At 37.6% G+C, this 18,909-nt stretch overlaps 2 protein-coding genes across 10 annotated transcripts in view; both read left to right on the forward strand.

The window, feature by feature from the left end:
* LOC131067769 (uncharacterized) overlaps positions 1–18,909 on the forward strand; it is a 290,039-nt gene that overhangs the window by 225,946 nt on the left and 45,184 nt on the right. For all 9 annotated transcript variants that reach the window (XM_058002912.1, XM_058002916.1, XM_058002917.1 and 6 more), the window contains 3 exons: positions 6,311–6,361; positions 6,481–6,627; positions 6,727–6,866. In XM_058002912.1, coding sequence (XP_057858895.1) covers positions 6,311–6,361; positions 6,481–6,627; positions 6,727–6,866 — 338 coding nt within the window. The remainder of the gene's footprint in view (positions 1–6,310; positions 6,362–6,480; positions 6,628–6,726; positions 6,867–18,909) is intronic.
* Positions 15,402–17,630, forward strand: LOC131067771 (uncharacterized). The gene is made up of 4 exons (XM_058002923.2): positions 15,402–16,180; positions 16,293–16,591; positions 16,700–17,097; positions 17,225–17,630. The coding sequence occupies exons 1-3, from the start codon at positions 16,125–16,127 to the stop codon at positions 16,876–16,878; spliced, it is 534 nt and encodes a 177-aa protein (XP_057858906.2). The 5' UTR covers positions 15,402–16,124; the 3' UTR covers positions 16,879–17,097; positions 17,225–17,630.

Genomic DNA, 18,909 nt, shown 5'->3' on the forward strand with positions numbered 1-18,909 from the left:
AGTGCACATACAATCTGGCAGAATTTTGATGCATTGCCAAAAGATAAAGATTACAATAGATCTTCTCAAGTATTTATACGAGAGGAGGCTTGAGAAAAAGGTGGGAGGATCCCAACTAATTTGAGAAATTTTGTCAACCACCATGACTTATTCCAACTACAGTCCTAATTGAACTCAACTTGTAGTTGCTTTACATATAATTACAAAAGTGCAAGTGATGAATTAACTTGCACTTACATAGTTGTTTTTTTTTACATGTAACTTGTCAAAACAAAATTACAAATGCATAATTAATTCAAGTGTCCAAAGACACAACTCCAACTACATCATCCTTTGTCTGTGATGATCTTCATGCTGCTTCAGGATGCTAGAACTTGAAGTATTCTGGATTGGCGACGACATCTTGAACCGGAACGTGAATTTGCATCCTTAATGATCTTCGTATCCTTGGCCAACGAATTTCAACCTTATCTTCTTGCTTGGGGTGGTACTAGCTTTTCAGGAGGGAAAGGGCTGCCTTCCTCTTTTCATGTCATGACCATCTCTGTCTTGAAAGCATTCTATAATTTGCATCCATGAATTTTTGTTGTATCTCTTCTTTGTATCATCCTCCAATCCTGAAATCTGCTTGCAAAATAAGGTCCATGTCTTAATTTATTGATTTGGTAGATCGTGTGTGCAAACAAGACTGACAAGGGAAGAGATAAATTGATGCAAAAATGGGCTCACAAGTGAATTTTGGGTTTTGGATATTGCATTACATGTGTGGAAAAACAAGAGCATTGACTTGCAAATATGGAAGATAAGCATGAAACTTCATATGTGTAATGGGAAAACACAAGTTTGCACTTGTAATTGGACCTTTAAGACTCATTTTCAAGTGTTTTTGAGTGCATTTTTAACCAATTTCGGGTTTTGGAAGGTTGACTGCAAGTGAAGACTTAAAATGGGAAAAATGAATGAAGGTGTGAAATGAGTGGATGAAATGGTGGGAAAAGGGATCTTGATATGAGGGAAATGAAGCTTATGACCAAAGACAACAATTGCGGATGGAAAGGATGATACCAACCGGTAATGGCAAACTTGGAAAATGGGAAAAACTCTTGTTTGCAATCAGATTTGTAAAACCCGAAATCAAATGAATGAGTCTCATGACAATTCTGCAACATTTGTAAATTTTGTAAAACGAAGGTTAACTCTTTTTACCAAAGGGAAAGGTCAACATTACCAAAGTTACTTGTAATCGGAAATTAAAACCCGAATACAAGTGAGCAGGTAAAAAAATATAAAGGGGAAAAACAATGCAATCTCCAAATTGCATTCAAAGAAGTTAGCAAAATGGGAAGAACTTTCACTTGCTTGATCAAGATGCCCTTGAAAGAGATGAATAATCTCTGAAAGAACCAATCAGCTCTTTAAATAAAAGATGAAGGAAAAACGTTAGAATCCTTGTTGCGTCCAAGACAAACTCAGATTCAAACTCTTTGCACAAAAAACAGCATGGAAGGAGGAAGAAAAACGCCTTCAATCATGTTGCCAATCCACGTTGGGGATGGAGAAGGAAAAACGCCTTGCAATGGAGGATCAAAATGCAACAACACGTGTTTGAAAAACGTCCATAATGGGGCAAATATTTGGCTCCAAATCAGTAAAAACGCCTCCCAAATAGAAAGGAAACATGGCCCATAAACCAGCAAATGAGGAACAAAACGTCCCACCTCCTTCATTCAATGCATTCCTCAATGAAAACCGGATTCAAACCATGAAAAACAGGTTTTTTGGGAGCAAAAATGCATTTCGGGTTCTTCATTTGCAAGTGCAAGCAAAATGTGCCCTCCAAAAGATGCATTCGGGTTTCTAAAACCCATTTACAAGTTTTAAATTACATCATTTTTTCCTTCATTTGGGCAAATTCGGGTTTTAAAGGAAGAACACAAAAATAAAGAGCAGAACAACTTGTAATAGGGAAATAAAATCCCCATTACAAGTTTAAAAATGAGTTAAAGGACATAAAACATGTAATAGGGAAATAAAAACCCTATTACAAGTAAAAAGAACATTAAAACTTGTAATAGAGAAAAAGAATCCTTACCACAACTTAAAATCACTTAAATAGGAACTTTTAAAAGAAATTACAAGTTCTTTTTATACTTATAATTTTAAATTCACATGTAATTTGTCCAAAAAGTTCCTACAATGACTTAAAAGACATAAAAAGCAAGGGGGAAATAAAAAGTAAATTACAAGTGATAGGTTTTAAATAAAGTGTACTTGTAATTGTTTTAAAATTTCCTTACAACACAAAAACATGAGAAAATTAAAACTTGCAATCAAAGGAAAATTTTCACCTGCAGTCAAGAAGAAAAAACTCGAAATTGAAGAAAAAACATATCAAACGAACTCGAAACGCGATGAAATTTGAAACGTTAATCGAGGATGGACCGAAGATTAGTCCAGTCCAACAAGAAGCAATTTTTTTGCCTCGGGAAGCATGCCTTAAGTGTAAAATCTTCAACCTCTGGTGACTGCTCTGAAACCCGAAATTGCACAAAAAGCTAGGAAACTCACCAAAACTTGGACAATGATGGCAAAGACACCCCCCAATGATTTGACACTAACAAATGTGAGTTTTGCACCTCATAAAACGTGTCTTGGAGACAAAAAAATGCATTTTAAGCAAAAATTTGTAGGGGTTGTCACATTTTTGAAAATTCAAAAATGAGGACAACAATTTTATTTTTGCCCAATTCTCAAATGTGAAAAAGGATAATAGTGCGTGCATGCAAGAGCTTGTTGATAAATCTTCAAGGCCTTCTCTATAAATCCTTCAGAGCTACTTCATCAATGCCCTTCCATCAAAGGTTACCTTATGATGAAAACTTGTGACATTGAGGAGGAAGATGACACATAGGCATGAGGAATTATGCTTGAAGGATGACATGACCACCACTAGTGAAATCAGAAAAGATTTCATTTGACCAATAGTCCCAAGTTCTAGAACTTGTCTCCTATAAGCGATGAATTATATGACAAATATGAAGAGGGGAATTCAATGGCATAGTATATCTTAGTAGCATCAAGGAAATCTTCAAAAGATCAACATAAATTATCGTTTCTGACTTTTGCCTCCGAAAAGATTTGCCTTAGAGGCACCTTCTATTGATAGCAAATTCAATTTTTACCCTCTCCTTGAGACAAGCAACTAGAATGCTATAAATTGTTTAGAAAAACTCCACATTTTTCTGCTTAGGGCTTCCTTCAAATCAATCATAGGTTCTCGGGCAACCTACAACATTTTCAAGATGAACTTGATGGCTAGTATATGATAGGATATATTCAAAATGGACTTGTTTGTGTTGGAAAGGTAAATACTTTCAATGATGTTGTATGTTCATGGAATTCAATAGTAGTGAAAGAGAAAAGACCTAAAACCAAGAGAGTACATGAGGAGTGCTTGTGGGAAAAGCCACTAATAGTGTCTTGTTTTCAAGAGCTTAGGTTCACTCATAAATCATCTAATCAGGAGCAAGTATTAGATTTCCTATCTTCTTCTCAGGTCTTGTCTTTTTTCTTTGGAGGAGAGCAATCTTTTGTGTTGGAAGACATTGCATGTCATTTGTTTGATAATGACGATAAAGTCTCCCAAGAATCCTCAAGGCATTATGAAGATCCAACTACTTTCAATGAGCAAGAAGGCTTTGCCTGCACAATAGTTAAGGATGCATCAGAGGTGTTCTTATCTACAGTTTAGGGATTATTTGTAGAATTTGTACAAGACAAAATTGAAGATACTTAGTTTGTCCACAGATTACCACTATGGAATGATGGTTGACGAAGTTTGTCACTTAAAGTGGAAGTTTTTCTTCAGTGCGTGTATGTTGATAATGATCTAATACTAGAAGAATCAGACTTGGATGGGTTATTAGATGGAGATTTGACAGATGCAAATTTTGAAGAAGTGTTGCAAGCACAAGGTGCATATTTAATATCAATTGTGGACTTGGAAATGCAAGAGCAAGTTATTGAAATTTTCGTTCATCTTCAGCCTTTCTCAAAGATGATGCTTTAACCAAGTTCAAGGTTGAATATGCTAGAGTGAGAGGAGAGGAGCAAATTAGACATGTAAAGACTGTTAGTCTCATAGATGTGCCACATTGCACGATCTTGCTAGATACATAGAAAAGGAGGCACAATATCTTCACCTACTTGAAAGGTTTCCCTTGCAGAAGAAGACCATTCAGAAATGATGCTTATCATTGAGTTTGTAGTAGAGATTTTGTTGCATGGCGATTCCTGCTCACTTGAATGTTTGATCTTCATGAAAAATTTTCAGAGTTTTTTAGGACATGAACTGCTACAGTTAGAATCCCAACTTGAATGGAGGGGATTTTTCTTTTCCTAACCCATTAATGGCTTCATCTAGCTAGTATGTCTTCTTTTTGTCCATAGATAGGTAGGTAGTGTTGCTGCCCATGTTTTCTATGCTGTTATGCTTTTCACTTTTATGTGATGTGTTTGCTTATACTTTTGTATTGAGCAAGGTGTCATGATAGGCTTGTTCCATTAGTCATGAATAATACAATGGTCACTTGTGTTTGCAGAAATTATAAAGTTTTCCTATGGCCCAAGTCTGTCCCATGGTCCCCAGAAAGATCCAATTGTTAGTATACTTATGAAACTTTAGTTTTAAGTCTCCCTTTTTAAGATAATTGTCAGTATATCCTTAGTGTTACATTAGGTACAAGTTATTTATTCTTTTTCCAATCATATTTGTAAAATTGCCATGTCCTTGGTCTTTTCAAACTAATAATTTTTGCAAGGAAAATAAGGATCTTAGTTATGGTGAATCCAAGATGTACGTGCATGAGTTACTCTAGCTATGCCTGAGGAGAAGTAATGGTAGAAGTTATCAGCTAGAAAAACCTGAGGAATTTCTTTAAAGGAATCTATTGGGTTACAAATGAAGAGAAGAAAGAAGAAAAAGACAGGTATGGTGAAACAATCATGAAACAACACGGAGAGAAGTCAAGTGTTAAGACAATGAATTCAAATGGCAAATCAAGCCCCAATGTGCACCTAATGAGCTGCAAAATACAAAGATCACAAATTTCCCTAGTGGAATCAAGAAAAACTGTTAGCATTTTGATTAGTTTGCTGTCAAACAATTCAAACTAGAATAGCATGTACAGTATAACTGTTCTTCAAATTATATGGGGAAGATCTTTGAGATCTAACTATACCTAAATCTGACAAAATTAACAAGTGTGCATACTATTAAAGATTTTATGGGGGTTTTCGCATTAAATGGAAATCGCCAAATGACTTTTTTATCCTCAAATGCAAGCACCAGACTGTTAATAGTCAAGTCTTGCAGAAAATTTCTAATTTAAGGTGGACAAACTATCAAGCACAGACAGGGCTAGACTTTGCCATAAAAACTAAAAACTGTGATTCAACAAAAGCTTTTGTTTTTTGTGATTTATACTTAAAAAGTAAACTGAATTGAGTAACTTTGTGAAACTTTGAATTGATGTTTGTTATTCATTTAGTAGTGGCTATGTTTACTACTTAGCAATTTATTTTTCTGTAATTGTATGATGTTCATATGTTTAATCATTTCTTATTGATGTAGATCTGTTAGTCTCTACTTTAGCCAATAGAAAGCTACATCTATTTTCTATTCAAATATTTATGTTGCAACAGAATGTTGGTCTATGTTTTAGCTAGTAGAAGGTTGTGTTCATTCATTCTTGAATTTTTTATCCTCTTGAACTTGAAAATCTCACCTTAGGCCTTGAATGTTGAAAGTCGAATGCTTGAATCTGGGCCAAAAATATAGTCAACTAGATATTTATAGATACACACATACATTATACATACACATATATACATACATATACATGTTATATACATATATATGTATATATACAATGGTTAAAGATTTATTTGTGGGCAGTTTTTTTTTCCTGCACTGCATAAAATTTGTACTAATATCTTAAAAAAAAACACAAGACAATGAGAAAGCTACCAAAGATTTTTTTTGGAGAATATAGAAAGTAACTATATTTTGGCAACTGTAAACCTATTGCTGCAGCTTTATGCAATTCTAAAAATGGAAATCCAATCTCAATTTCCGCATTTGAAAGCTTCTCACTTTTTCTAATCTTTGCTATAAATTGTTAACTGAGTTTAAGGATTTTCATTCTCTACATTCTATTTTCTCTTTGGAAAGGGTATTAGGTTGAACTAAAGAGTAAATGTTAGATTGTGATGGTTATGTTTTTGACTGAAAATGCTGTCCATCTAACAGATAGTGGAGCAAATAGTTCCAATATTATGTGATTACAGCATGAAACCTCAGGTGAGATTAATAACTTTATCCATACGAAGTCCTCCAACAAACATTTCTATGCTTGTAAACTTTAATCTTTTTCCCTATTCGTAAACTAGTTTCCAACTAAGTTTCTCATAAAAATGCAGGCACTTTCTTCCTATGTTTTCATTGCTGTCCATTTGTTGATGCACATTTCACCAACTTCACTCCAGTTGGAGCTTCTAGAGAAACTGCTTCCTCCAATTCTTCCATTTTTGACTTCACACCACCACAGCTTGCGTGCCTTCTCTCAGGTAACATTGTAGCCAGATTTGTATTTAAAATTAAATGCATAACTTGTTATACATACTTTAGGGGAATTTTGATTATACATGTTTCAATGAATGGTGCAGATTTTAGTTTATCGGGTACTCCATAGATATTTCATTGTTTTGCAATCCTGTACACAAATGGAACTACAAAGCTTGCCTTTGGAGAAGAAGTGTTTGCAATCTATAATGGCATACCTGGAGGGAAATGCTGATTGTACAAGGTAAACTTTGTCTTTCTATTCATGGTTTTAAATAAATCTAACCATACTATTGTCATGCTTTTTGATTGTAAATGTAGTCGGCAAAATTGCCTTAATAATAAATAATGTTTTGTTAGTATACTTGGCAATGTAATTAGTTGTTCCCAAGAGGTTGCAGCAGTTGCCGACGGTTGGCAGGCTTAACCGATCATCAGGCACTATATATACTCTCTGTAATGTCCCCTTCCCAAATTGCAGTAACTTTTACCTGAGAACCATGAATTACACAAATGAGGGTTAGGGTTTGAACTTACCAATCAGCAACTTGCTAAACAAATGAACTCTTGCATGTAGATCCTGCATATAAAACATAAGAACACGTACAAATGCATATTTATCTTATTGTTAGAGTTAGACAAAAACACTTAAAATTATAATACATAAGAATTGGAGAGAAAGAGACATGAAGATTTGCTTGTAGCGATTTCTACATTAAGCCCAAGAGAGATTGCCTTCAACAATCCTCTTGCTCCACTTGGTGGCCTGTACTAGCTTACCCTCCATTTCCTATTTTTCCCAGGTTGACAATATCTTGTGGGGTTCGGTAGAGAATGTAACCTGGGTTCCTTGACTTCTCAAGGTAAAGGCCTTCAAGGTCCTAGACGCCACTTGGGTCATTCTAGAACGGCCTACCTTTGAGCCCCTCATCGCCCTTCATTACATCTCATACCTCTCTCTACAAGAGTGTATTTATATGATGCAAACATACACAATCATTATTTAAAGAAACATATTTCTTATTTATAGTGAATGATACATAACCTGGATAAATTAATCGTGACTGATTCTAATATGACAAGTATAGTCTCTTCTATGTACATCATAGCAATTAAGCAGCCATGATTTGAATAGAATAGAGTGCTGCAAATAAATAGTGCATTTCTAATAGCAGAATATCTGTAATTTATTGTATAATTTGTATTCAATATTTTATTAAGATTACTTCAAGGAACTATGTTAATATATATATGTCTGATATACAGCAATACAAGTTCTCCATATGATTCAACAACAATTTCAATATATTATTATTATAAACAGCAGAGAGTACAAATTGATATACCAGGGATAGTTATGTTTGTAAGACACTCTATTCTCCTTTAATGTTTTTTATCTCCTTCCAATGTTCGATATGAATGCGAGCAGTCTGGGTTCTTTTTATATTCTTTCTTTCCTTAATGGTTCCATGCCGCTTGGAATGAATTTGTTTGATTCAAATCTTACGATCATGCAATTTGATTATGTAGTCTTGCCTGATTTATTTATTTGAAATATATGCTTCCATGTTATAATCTTCTCCTCTACTAGAGCGATCCAAATATGGAAATGAATAAGTAATAAAAAGTCTTCACACCCCTTCCTCAATCGATTCTCTCCTTTGAATAAATATCTTTCACACACCCCTTCATGAGAGGTGGTATCTCTTGAAAGAGATATCCTTCTTAATAGACACAACCTTTGGTCGGTTCATGTAAACAATTCTTTAAGCGCTGCCTCTCTAAATATTATTGATGTTTATTATTAACTAGATCTTTGTCTCCTTTCTTAACAAAATATAGTGGCTGTCTTAAGTATATGAGTCGCTGCATGCTCTAGGCTGAGGAAGTCGCTAACATCATTAAGGAATTTGTCGTGTCCCCATCTTTTTGATGCAATTCCCACATTGCATTTGTTGAATAAAGGCACTTAAAAATTTCTAAGTGTCAAAAGTTAATAAGGGAATTTCTAACTTTTATAAAGTTACTTTATAAGCCTAAGTTTCTTTTTTTAATAAAGGCTTATGTTTTAATAAAGTGGCCCCTTTAATGTCAACGCCACCCCTTTGCTCAAATCACTTAAATGACATGGCATGGTGGGACCCTTGTCTTACTTTAAAAGCCTTTAAGCCTTTCAGCTACGTAGACTCAAAAGATGCCAAGGAAGATGCTTTTTTAGTTGGATATTCCATTTAGGGTTACACCACTCCTTGGAAAAGGTTATTAGACTTTTTGGAGGAAGGAACTGGCATTATGTTATTATTTTATTTTCTGATTTTCTCAACTCTGCATTAGCAGCAGAAATTGCAGGTGTTTGGAGGAAGTAAACCCTCAGATCTGCATTAGTAGTGGAGGTTTACCCACTAATTTGCCCACGTGGGACAAGGATGTGCCTTGTCTAGACCCAATGGGGGTCAATTTAGCAACAAAACCAACCCAACAATCACCATTAGGTATGATATATCAGTTCTAAGCAGTTTGTCTTGAAATTGCAGCAAGTGTGGGTTTCATAATTGCAGCCGTACCATTCTAGAAGGCTGTGCATCAATTTAAAATTAAATGGAGGGTTCTAACTCCATTTCTTGTGCTTGATCTCATTGTTGGGATTAGAAAGGGTAGTGTGGAAGAAATCATAGTCAACTGACTAGATTTGTGATCAGGGTGAGCAAAATAGTGGGAAAAGAAGGTCAAAATTGTATAATTTTGCCTGGCAAAGGTTGGATTTCCAGCTGGTAATTGGGTTCTTGCCCAATTTGTTATTGGTAATTCATCTTATGGTAGAATAAGTTGATTGGATCCACTGATCTGCTCCTACACCATCCTTCTCAGCTTGTATCCATTTTTTGGTTAGCAAACTAGCCTCAAACCCTAGCACTGGATCTTTGGTATGTTTTCTGCTTGTACATGTGAATGTTATTTCACTTCTAGATGATTGTAATCTGCTGTCATATAAAAAATTAGAAGCTGATCTCTCGATTACATTTCATTTTTATGTTGTTTCTTGTCATATGTTGCAAACCCCATCACCAAAAAACAACACAAAAGAAACAAACTCTTCTGCATCTTCTGTCTAGTCTCTAAGAACACCAAAAAGGCTCCAAAATATAGTTTATTAAATTAAAAACGAAACAGGGCAGCAAAAGACCTATTTAGGGATCTTTCAGTGGTATCAGAGCTGATGATCCTGCCAGCCTGGGGGTCATCAGAATAATTCTATGCAGCGAGGCAGATTTGGCACCTACAGATATTACACACGTAGGAGGCCTAGAGTGGATTTAAATTTTGTCACAGAACCACCCTTTGAGACTAATATGGGTGATATACCTGGAGGACAGTGGAGCCCACCCAGACAGGAGAGATAGATTCCACTCAATCTTGATGAGATTATGAGGAGCTTGGCTGAAGCACAACCAAGAATTACTGAAGCAATCAACGAGTTACAGGGCACACTTGACAGAATGGATTTGGGAAATAATAGGGGAAGCCACAGGAGCCGTAGCAGGACAGTATCAGCTGCAGGAAGTAGGGGCAATAGTAGAATTCCATCTTCCCTAAGTAATGCATCCATCTCACCACGGAGGGACAAGACCCATACTAGGACAGCGGATAGGCCTATGCTCCCACGGTTCACCCCTAGAGATGTACCACCGTTGGCTGAGCCTCATAATGGAGTCACCTTCCAGGACACTGTCATGGCAGCCAGTGATGAGTGGGCACTTTTATCGCAGCATGTTAGGGATGCCTTTCCCTTACATCAGTACTGTATGCAGCGTAGGGATGCTAACCGAGGTCAGAATGACAGGTGGCCCAGACAACAGTGGAATAATGATCTGAAGAGAGCTACTGGTAAGCTCTCTATGCCCACATTTGATGGTGTTGGTTCTACCAGTGCACGAGCTTGGGTCCACAAATTGGACATCTATTTATCCCTGAATCCCATGACTGAGGATGAGGCTATACAGTTTGTTGTTTTACACTTGGAGGGAGTTGCGTATGACTGGTGGCACCATGGTTTGGTTACGCAAAACAATACCCTTATTCACTCTTATACTAAGTTCACCGAGAGACTGATTGCCAGGTTTGACAGGAAGGATATAGAACTGTATTACAGGGACTTAGCTCTACTTAGGCAGTCAGGACATGTAAAAACTTATATTAATGAGTTTCAGCGGATAGCAATGATGGTTCCTGAGATGCCTGATAGGAGAGTGGTTATGTTGTTTATTGAGGGTCTACAGGAGAGACTCAGGGGACTGGTTAAGGCTTTAAGGCTTGAGACATTACAGGAGGCCATTCAGCTTACCTTAGATCTTGACACTACTCCCCCATCCACTTTCCAGCAAAACAAAAACTTCACCAAGAACTCCAAACCTTTTCAAAAGACTTTTCAGTTTCAGCAAGGCAATACTTTTGCCCCAAAATTTGATCCGGAGTCTAGGAATGAGTTAAGAAGGAAGAAACTATGTTTTACTTGCAAGGAGCCTTGGGAACCTGGTCACCGATGCAGTGGAAAGGGAAAGGTCCATCTTATTGAGGTCCATTTAGATGGTGATGAGGACCATGTTGCTGATTCAGATCCAGATAATGAGTATGATGATCAGAAGACACCTCAGATTGAGTTAGATGTTCAAGAGGGTACTGATATGGCTGATGTTGTTGTGGCTGCGCTTTCAGGATACCCTAAGTTTGATGCTTTCAGACGTAAGGGTACTATTCAAGGGCAGCGTGTTGTGTGTCTAGTTGATACTGGTGCTACACACAACTTCATCAGTGAAGAGTTGATTGACAGGTATGGTATTACCCCAGAGGAGTTTTCTGGTTTTGGAGTGAAGGTAGCGGATGGAGCTATCTTAGGTTGCACTAAGAGAGTGCCACAATTGCGGATACAGATGAAGGACTACACCCTGATTGATGACTTCCATGTCTTACGGTTGGAGGACTATGATGTAGTTTTGGGTACACAGTGGCTGCAGGGTATTGGCAGGTACATTATTGATCATCGTAAGATGCAGTTTGAGTTCATGAAGGGTGGTAAGAAGACCATTCTGAGGGCATGTTCGGATGGAGTTCCTAAGGTGGTTTCTTCTCATAGAATGGAAACTATTTTCAGATAACAGGATATTATTTGGGCTACTCAATGCTTTGTATCATCTAGGAAGTCACCAGTGAAGGATGAGAGGACTTTGCACATTGATATTCAGACTATCTTAGATGAGCATGGAGTGGTGTTTGGAGACATTCCATCTTGTGTACCCCCTGATAGAGGTTTTGAGCATGTCATCGAGCTTGAGGATGCTAAACCAGTTATGACCACACCTTAGAGGCATCCCAAGGCTTATAAGGATGAGATTGAGAAGACCATCAGGGAACTTCTGGATATGGGGTTTATTAGAACCAGTTCTAGTCCATTTGCTTCTTCAGTTGTTCTTGTGAAGAAGAAAGATGGCACTCTGAGAATGTGCATTGACTACCGTGCATTGAACAAGAAGACCATTAAAAACAGATACCGCATTCCCCGTATTACAGAGTTGTTAGATGAGTTACATGGGGCAGTGTACTTCTTGAAGATAGATCTTCGTTCAAGGTACCATCAGATTAAGGTGAGAGAGTCGGAGATTCAGAAGACTGCTTTTAGATGCCACTATGGTCATTACGAGTTCTTGGTGATGCCATTCGGCCTCACTAATGCTCCTGCCACTTTTCAGTCTTGTATGAACCAGCTGTTCAACAGGCAGCTATGCAAGTTTGTTTTGGTGTTCTTTGATGACATCTTGATTTATAGCATATCTTGGGAAGAACACTTGTTACATCTTGAGGAGGTCTTGAGTATCATGGAATCATCATCACTATATGCCAAATTGTCAAAGTGTGATTTTGGGTTATCTGAAATCTTATATTTGGGTCATGTGATTGGTGTAGATGGGGTTAAGGTGCATCAAGAGAAGATACAGGCCATTGTTGATTGGCCACCACCCAAGAACATATCTGAGTTACGTGGTTTCCTTGGTCTATGTGCTTGATCTCATTGTTGGGATTAGAAAGGGTAGTGTGGAAGAAATCACAGTCAACTGACTAGATTTTTGATCACGGTGAGCAAAACAGTGGGAAAAGAAGGTCAAAATTGTATAATTTTGCCTGGCAAAGGTTGGATTTCCAGCTGGTAATTGGGTTCTTGCCCAATTTGTTATTGGTAATTCATCTTATGGCAGAACAAGTAGATTGGATCCACTGATCTGCTCCTACACCATCCTTCTCAGCTTGTATCCATTTTCTGGTTAGCAAACCAGCCTCAAACCCTAGCACTGGATCCTTGGTATGTTTTCTGCTTGTACATGTGAATGTTATTTCACTTCTAGATGATTGTAATCTGCTGTCATATAAAAAATCAGAAGCTGATCTCTTGATTAGATTTCATTTTTATGTTGTTTCTTGTCACATGTTGCAAACCCCATCACCAAAAAACAACACAAAAGAAACAAACTCTTCTGCATCTTCTGTCTAGTCTCTAAGAACACCAAAAAGGCTCCAAAATATAGTTTATTAAATTAAAAACCAAACAGGGCAGCAAAAGACCTATTTAGGGATCTTTCATAATTCGTTGTCTTTAGTTTCATTAAGGAGGAAGTCACCCAGCATATGAAGTTGATCGTCTATTATCGGGGGAACTCACCATCTTTAGAAACATAATGATCGTTGTATATGAATGACAGCCTTAACATGGTAATATTAATGTCTTCAATTAAGTCGTTTTTCCTCTTTTGACTAAGTCATATCTGACTTGTTTAATTTATATTGCTGACTTGTCTCAACAGGTCGTATTCCTTGATGAATGTTTGTTCTTCGATTCGAACCTTGTAATTGCTTCTAATTCTATTGCTGGAATACCATTGCTACTATATTTATGTTAAACATTGTCTTCAATTGTCTCCGCTTATTGATACAATTTGTTGCTCATTATAGAACCGGTCTTGTCTTAGTCGGTTGTTTACCACGAAAACATTTCCACATTCTTACGATGCTGCAAAGTCCCCATACGTGGGCTCATCTTGTATCATCGTAGATGTGATAGAAGTCGACCTTTGTTTTCCTTTGATAATGCGATGAATCTCCATCAAGCATATTATTTGATTTGAACTAAAGCTACATGGCACCATCCATAAATTTGTTAATGTATTAGAATTGTTTTCTTACTGCTCTTTAACTTATAAATCTTATTGCTCCCTTAATACTTTGTCACTATGCTCCATAGTAAAGTCACTGCATTAATCTTCATTGAAGTTGCTACTTATTTAGCTTGTGTAATCGCAGCCCATGGATTATCATTTATAAACATAAGTATCACTGTTTCTAAGTATTGTCTTTGACTTGCTATATTTGACTAGCTTTGTATGAGGACAATCATCTTGATCGCTGATTAATGACATTGATGACAACATAGTAATCTGAATTACATGGAGATCAATGATATATTTCCTTTCTTTGATTGCTATATTGAAACTTTTTGTCGTTTTTAATATCACCATAATTTTTTTCAACTTATTTCCAGTTACAATCACAACAAGAACCCGTTAAGGTCAGGAAATCAAAATACAATAATGCTGAAATTGTAACCCTTCCACTTTCTGATCACCAAGTGCCCAATATGGGAAGGTGAGAGCATACGGTGTTGAGGGAATCGTGAGAGTCAAATAACTAGAAATATTATAATGCTTGGGCGGCAAGCCAACCCCTTCCGCTTATACAACGGGTGACAAAAATACTGAAGAAATCACCTGGCAGTAAACCAGCCAAGGACAATCCAAGAAACTGAAATAACAGTCACTCAACCACTTATCCAACGGGAGGACTAGGAATGAATTAACAATCAACTCTACCACTTATGTAGCAGGATGACAGTAATACAAAATAAGATATAGGCCGCAAGCCAACCTCTTCCACTTGTGCAGTGGGAACAAATGAGAAATTTGAGAGGATAGCTGTTAGTACTACTGACGAGCTTTACAATTCATTACCGAGATTTCAGAATTTGAGAAATATTACTAATCTAAGATAGGCGGCTAGGCTAGCCTCTTCCACTTATGCAGTGGGACAGCAGAAAGCCAAAATGTTGTTGTTAGTACCATAGATGACACACTCGCCGAAAAGTCGGCGAGTTTCGAAAACTCGCCGAGTTTTTGAGCCTGGCGAGTAGATGTGACTTCTACTCGCCAGAAAACTTGCCGAGTTTTTGCCAAAAACTTTGGCAAAAACTCGGCGAGTCCGTGACAAAAACTCGCCAGCCTGTTTGCCTTAATCGAAAACGGCAAAAAACTATTTCATTTTTTGTTTTCTGATTGGGTTTTGGGCTGAGTAAGGGGAAGTTGACTTGGAGTGACTTGGAAGGTGATTTGGAGGGATTTTTGAGTGATTCCAAGTGGATTTGAAGGGGATTTGAAGGGAAAATCAGATTCCCAGGTAAGTTTTTTAATTTTTTTTCTATGCTTTTTTAAAACAATTTGTTTATTTTTTGTTGCATTTAAATTGATTAGAAATGATTCTTAGGTAGTCTAAATCATTTCCAAGTTATTTGCACAAGATTTAACACTAGATTTGACAAGTTTTGTTGAAATTTCACAATTTTTTTGAAGAATCTAGTTTTCAAAAAAATATTCAAACCCTACTTTTTAAAAAACAAAACTTTGAATGATGTCTAAATTTATTTAAACTAATGTAGATAGTTTGCTAAATTGTTTAACTAAAATGTTAATTTTTTTTTTCACTTTGTATGTGTAGGTTAAGTAAGCATTAATCATGGCAAGGGAGCAATGGCCACTAGATCCATGCCCATCTGGATATATAGGCACCCGTCCTAGAGGTGCTAGAGATGGGGCATGGAGGTATGCCTATGAGAGACCCGATCCTGGGTCAGTTATATGCATAAAGTGTGAGAAAATACTTCATGGAGGCATCAACCGCCTCAAATACCACCTTGCAGGAATAGATAGGCATGATGCTAGAGCATGCCCTAGGACCAATGAAGAAATAAAAGACAATGAATGCCCTACTTGCAGCTAGGGAAGAGAAGAAATTGCAAAGGGAGAGAGCAAAGCTAGCCATGAGATCAACCATAGCTAAATCTCAAGGTGTTTCTGTTGACCTTGAAGAGGAACAAGAAGCACTTGAGGGCATAGTGGGCTCTCGGCGTGGCTAACGTATCTGCAAACTCACCATCACCTCGCCCATTGCTTCTGCTTCCTCTAGTAGAGTACCTGGCACTGTTCCACTTCCATCACCACGATCAGGGTCCATAGGTGATTATTTTGTGCCCGGGAACACACCTGGAGCACAACCATCATTAGAGGCCACTGGATGGAATAAGGAGGTACATGAGAAAACTGACATTGCAGTAGCTGATTTTTGGTACTTCAACAACATTGCATTCAATGTGGCGAAGAATGCTTATTGGCTGAATTTGGTGACTGCTATGACAGTTTCAGGAAAGGCGTACAATGCCCCTTCTCCCAGGGATTTGAGTGGGAGGTTAGTAAATTACTACATAGTCCACTTGATTTCATTTTTAATTATTTTTTAGATTTCTTGTTTATTAAATCAAAATTGTGTACTAAGACCTAATTTCACTTTGCACTTACAGGTTGCTCACAAATGCAGTTGCTAGGGCAAGAGAAGTGATGGAGGATCAAAAAATTCAATGGGCAAATTATGGCTGCACCATTGTTTCTAATGGGTGGACAGATGGCAAGAACCACACCATCATCAATTTTTTGGTTGCTTGCAAGGAGAATGTAGTGTTCTTGAAATCTGTTGATGCCTCCAGCAAGGTGAAAAATGCAGAAACATTGGCTGGAATGTTGGAGCATGTCGTCATGAAGGTGGGGGTAGAGAATGTGGTGCAAATCATCACAGATAATGCAACAGCATATGTGTCAGCAGGTAGAATCCTTTTAAATTATCACCTTTAGGCATTAGCAATATTTTCATTTGTTGTGCCTTTGTTTTACTTGGTTGCATATTTCTTAAGAATAAATTCTTCTTTTGCAGGAAGAATCCTCCAAGAGAGGCACCCCACTCTTTTTTGGACACCTTGTGCAACACATGTCCTTGACCTTCTTTTGGACGACATAGGAAAACTTGAGTGGGTGACTCCAGTTGTGGAAGATGCAAGGAGGATCACCAAATATATATACAATCACCCTTGGGTCCTAAATTTGATGAGATAGCACACCCAAGGGAAAGATTTGGTGAGAGCTGGTGTCACAAGGTTTGCAACGATTTTCTTGAAGTTGCAAAGCTTTCTTGTTGCATTGACTTCTTTGAAACAAATGTTTGTGAGTGGAGAATGGCTTAACTCACCTTATTCAAAGAAGCCTGAAGGAAAGGCTGTCGCATGCATAGTCTTCGACAACCAATTTGCACAAAGGGTTGCAGAGATTGTGAAGGTTGTTACTTCAAAACTTTAATTTTTAAATTTTAGTTATTCTTGATTCATTCAAGTCTCTCATTACTAATTTGTAACTTCATTATTTAAATTTTGATCTTTTTGTAATTTGTATTTTTCAATTGTAGGTGTCAGAGCCCTTCGTTCGAGTTCTTCGCTTGGTGGATGGGGATAAAACCCCAATGGGATATCTTTATGAGGCCATGGATAGGGCCAAGGAGTCTATCAAAAATTACTACAACGAGGATAGGCTCAAATTTGATCCCATTTGGGAAATTGTTGATAGGAGGTGGAACAATCAGCTCCACCAACCCATTCATCCAGCAGGGTACTTCCTCAACCCTTGTTTTAGGTTTGGGGGTTCTTACTCAGATTCGAATGGAGAAGTCATGGAGGGCCTCAGTACATACATTGAGAGGATGGTACCTGATGTTGAGGAGAGAGACCTCATTGTGACTGAGCTCCAAAATTATGAGGGAGGAAGGGGTAAGCTATTCTCTTCAGAGCTGGCTAGGAGAGGAAGAACCACTCAAACCCCAGGTATAACATTTGCCATTTGGATTTTGGGATCTAAAGACTAAAATGATTGATAAATTATGTTTTCTCTTTTCTCTTTTCTTTCTAACTTTTCCATTTTATTTATTTTGCAAATGCTTGGTGGCAAAATTGGGGTGGAAACACCCCACATCTCAAAAAATTTGCCCTCAGAGTCTTATGTCAGCCTTGCAGTTCATCCAATTGTGAGCGCAATTGGAGCTTGTTTGAAGCAATCCACACGAAGAAGAGGAGCAAGTTAGCGCAGAAACGGCTCAATGACCTTGTCTACGTGCAATATAATCTTCGATTGCGCGTAAGGAAGGTAGAGGAACTAGAAGGTGGTCCAATTGACTTGGATGATATAGATCCTTACAGTGATTGGACATCATAGGAGCAACCTCCATTGTTTTCCGACACTGACATCACTAATTTGGAGAGGCGGGCTATGGAGGAGGGGGGTGGATTTGGTTTCAGGCTAGATGACATTGAGGAGGATGACGATGAGGATGAGGATTCATTGCCAGTGCCAGAAGCAGGTGGAGACATAGCTTCATCCAGGATGGAGGATGAGTCTCAATCAGCCATACTGAGCGAGGAGGCACAGTCACGCCCACAGCAGACTTATACGACTAGACAGTCTAGACCCTCTAGTTCTACCTCTCCCTAAATTTTTGCTAGAGCTGGGAAGAGGAAGTTGTAATTGTAATTTGTAATGATGTATTTACTTTTGTTTTTACGAAAACTATTTAGTAATTTACTATTCCAGGCTTCCAGGCATCAGCATTCCTCATGAGGATGCGATTTTGTAGACACTTTGCATTTAAATATATCTAGAATCAGCTTGTTTCTTTTGTTTTATCATTTATTGACTCATTGGATGCATCTTCCCATTAAATTTTGCAAAAAAATGCATTTTTTACTAAGTTTAAGCATGTTTTTAAGTTGCCGAGTTTTTCCGAGTTTTTGTAGAGTTTTCCCCTAGTTTTTTTGCCAGGGGCTTGGCGAGTCGAGCCGAGTCACGAGTAGTTCAACTATGGTTAGTACTATTAACCAGCATTACAATGAATATAGAATTCAACAACCAAGTGTTGATTAAGAGCTGGCAGCTACAACGAGACCACCAAACATCTTCTAACAACCGAATCAACTCACACTCTCAAAAACACACCCAAAATCCAACTTTCGAAAATCTGATATATAAGACAGCAGGCTGGAAATGCATAACCAGCAACACCAATCCACACCAAAATGCTCCTATCTCACTCAAAAATCACTC

The sequence above is a fragment of the Cryptomeria japonica genome, chromosome 5, assembly GCF_030272615.1.
Source record: "Cryptomeria japonica chromosome 5, Sugi_1.0, whole genome shotgun sequence".
Classification (NCBI taxonomy): Eukaryota; Viridiplantae; Streptophyta; class Pinopsida; order Cupressales; family Cupressaceae; genus Cryptomeria; species Cryptomeria japonica.

Excerpts from the sequence above, each read along its gene's own strand:
- LOC131067771 (XM_058002923.2), top strand. The coding sequence starts at position 16,125 with ATGACAGTTTCAGGAAAGGCGTACAATGCCCCTTCTCCCAGGGATTTG. Across the intron at positions 16,181-16,292 it reads CCCAGGGATTTGAGTGGGAG|GTTGCTCACAAATGCAGTTG; the intron begins GTTAGTAAATTA and ends TTGCACTTACAG. Across the intron at positions 16,592-16,699 it reads AACAGCATATGTGTCAGCAG|GAAGAATCCTCCAAGAGAGG; the intron begins GTAGAATCCTTT and ends CTTCTTTTGCAG.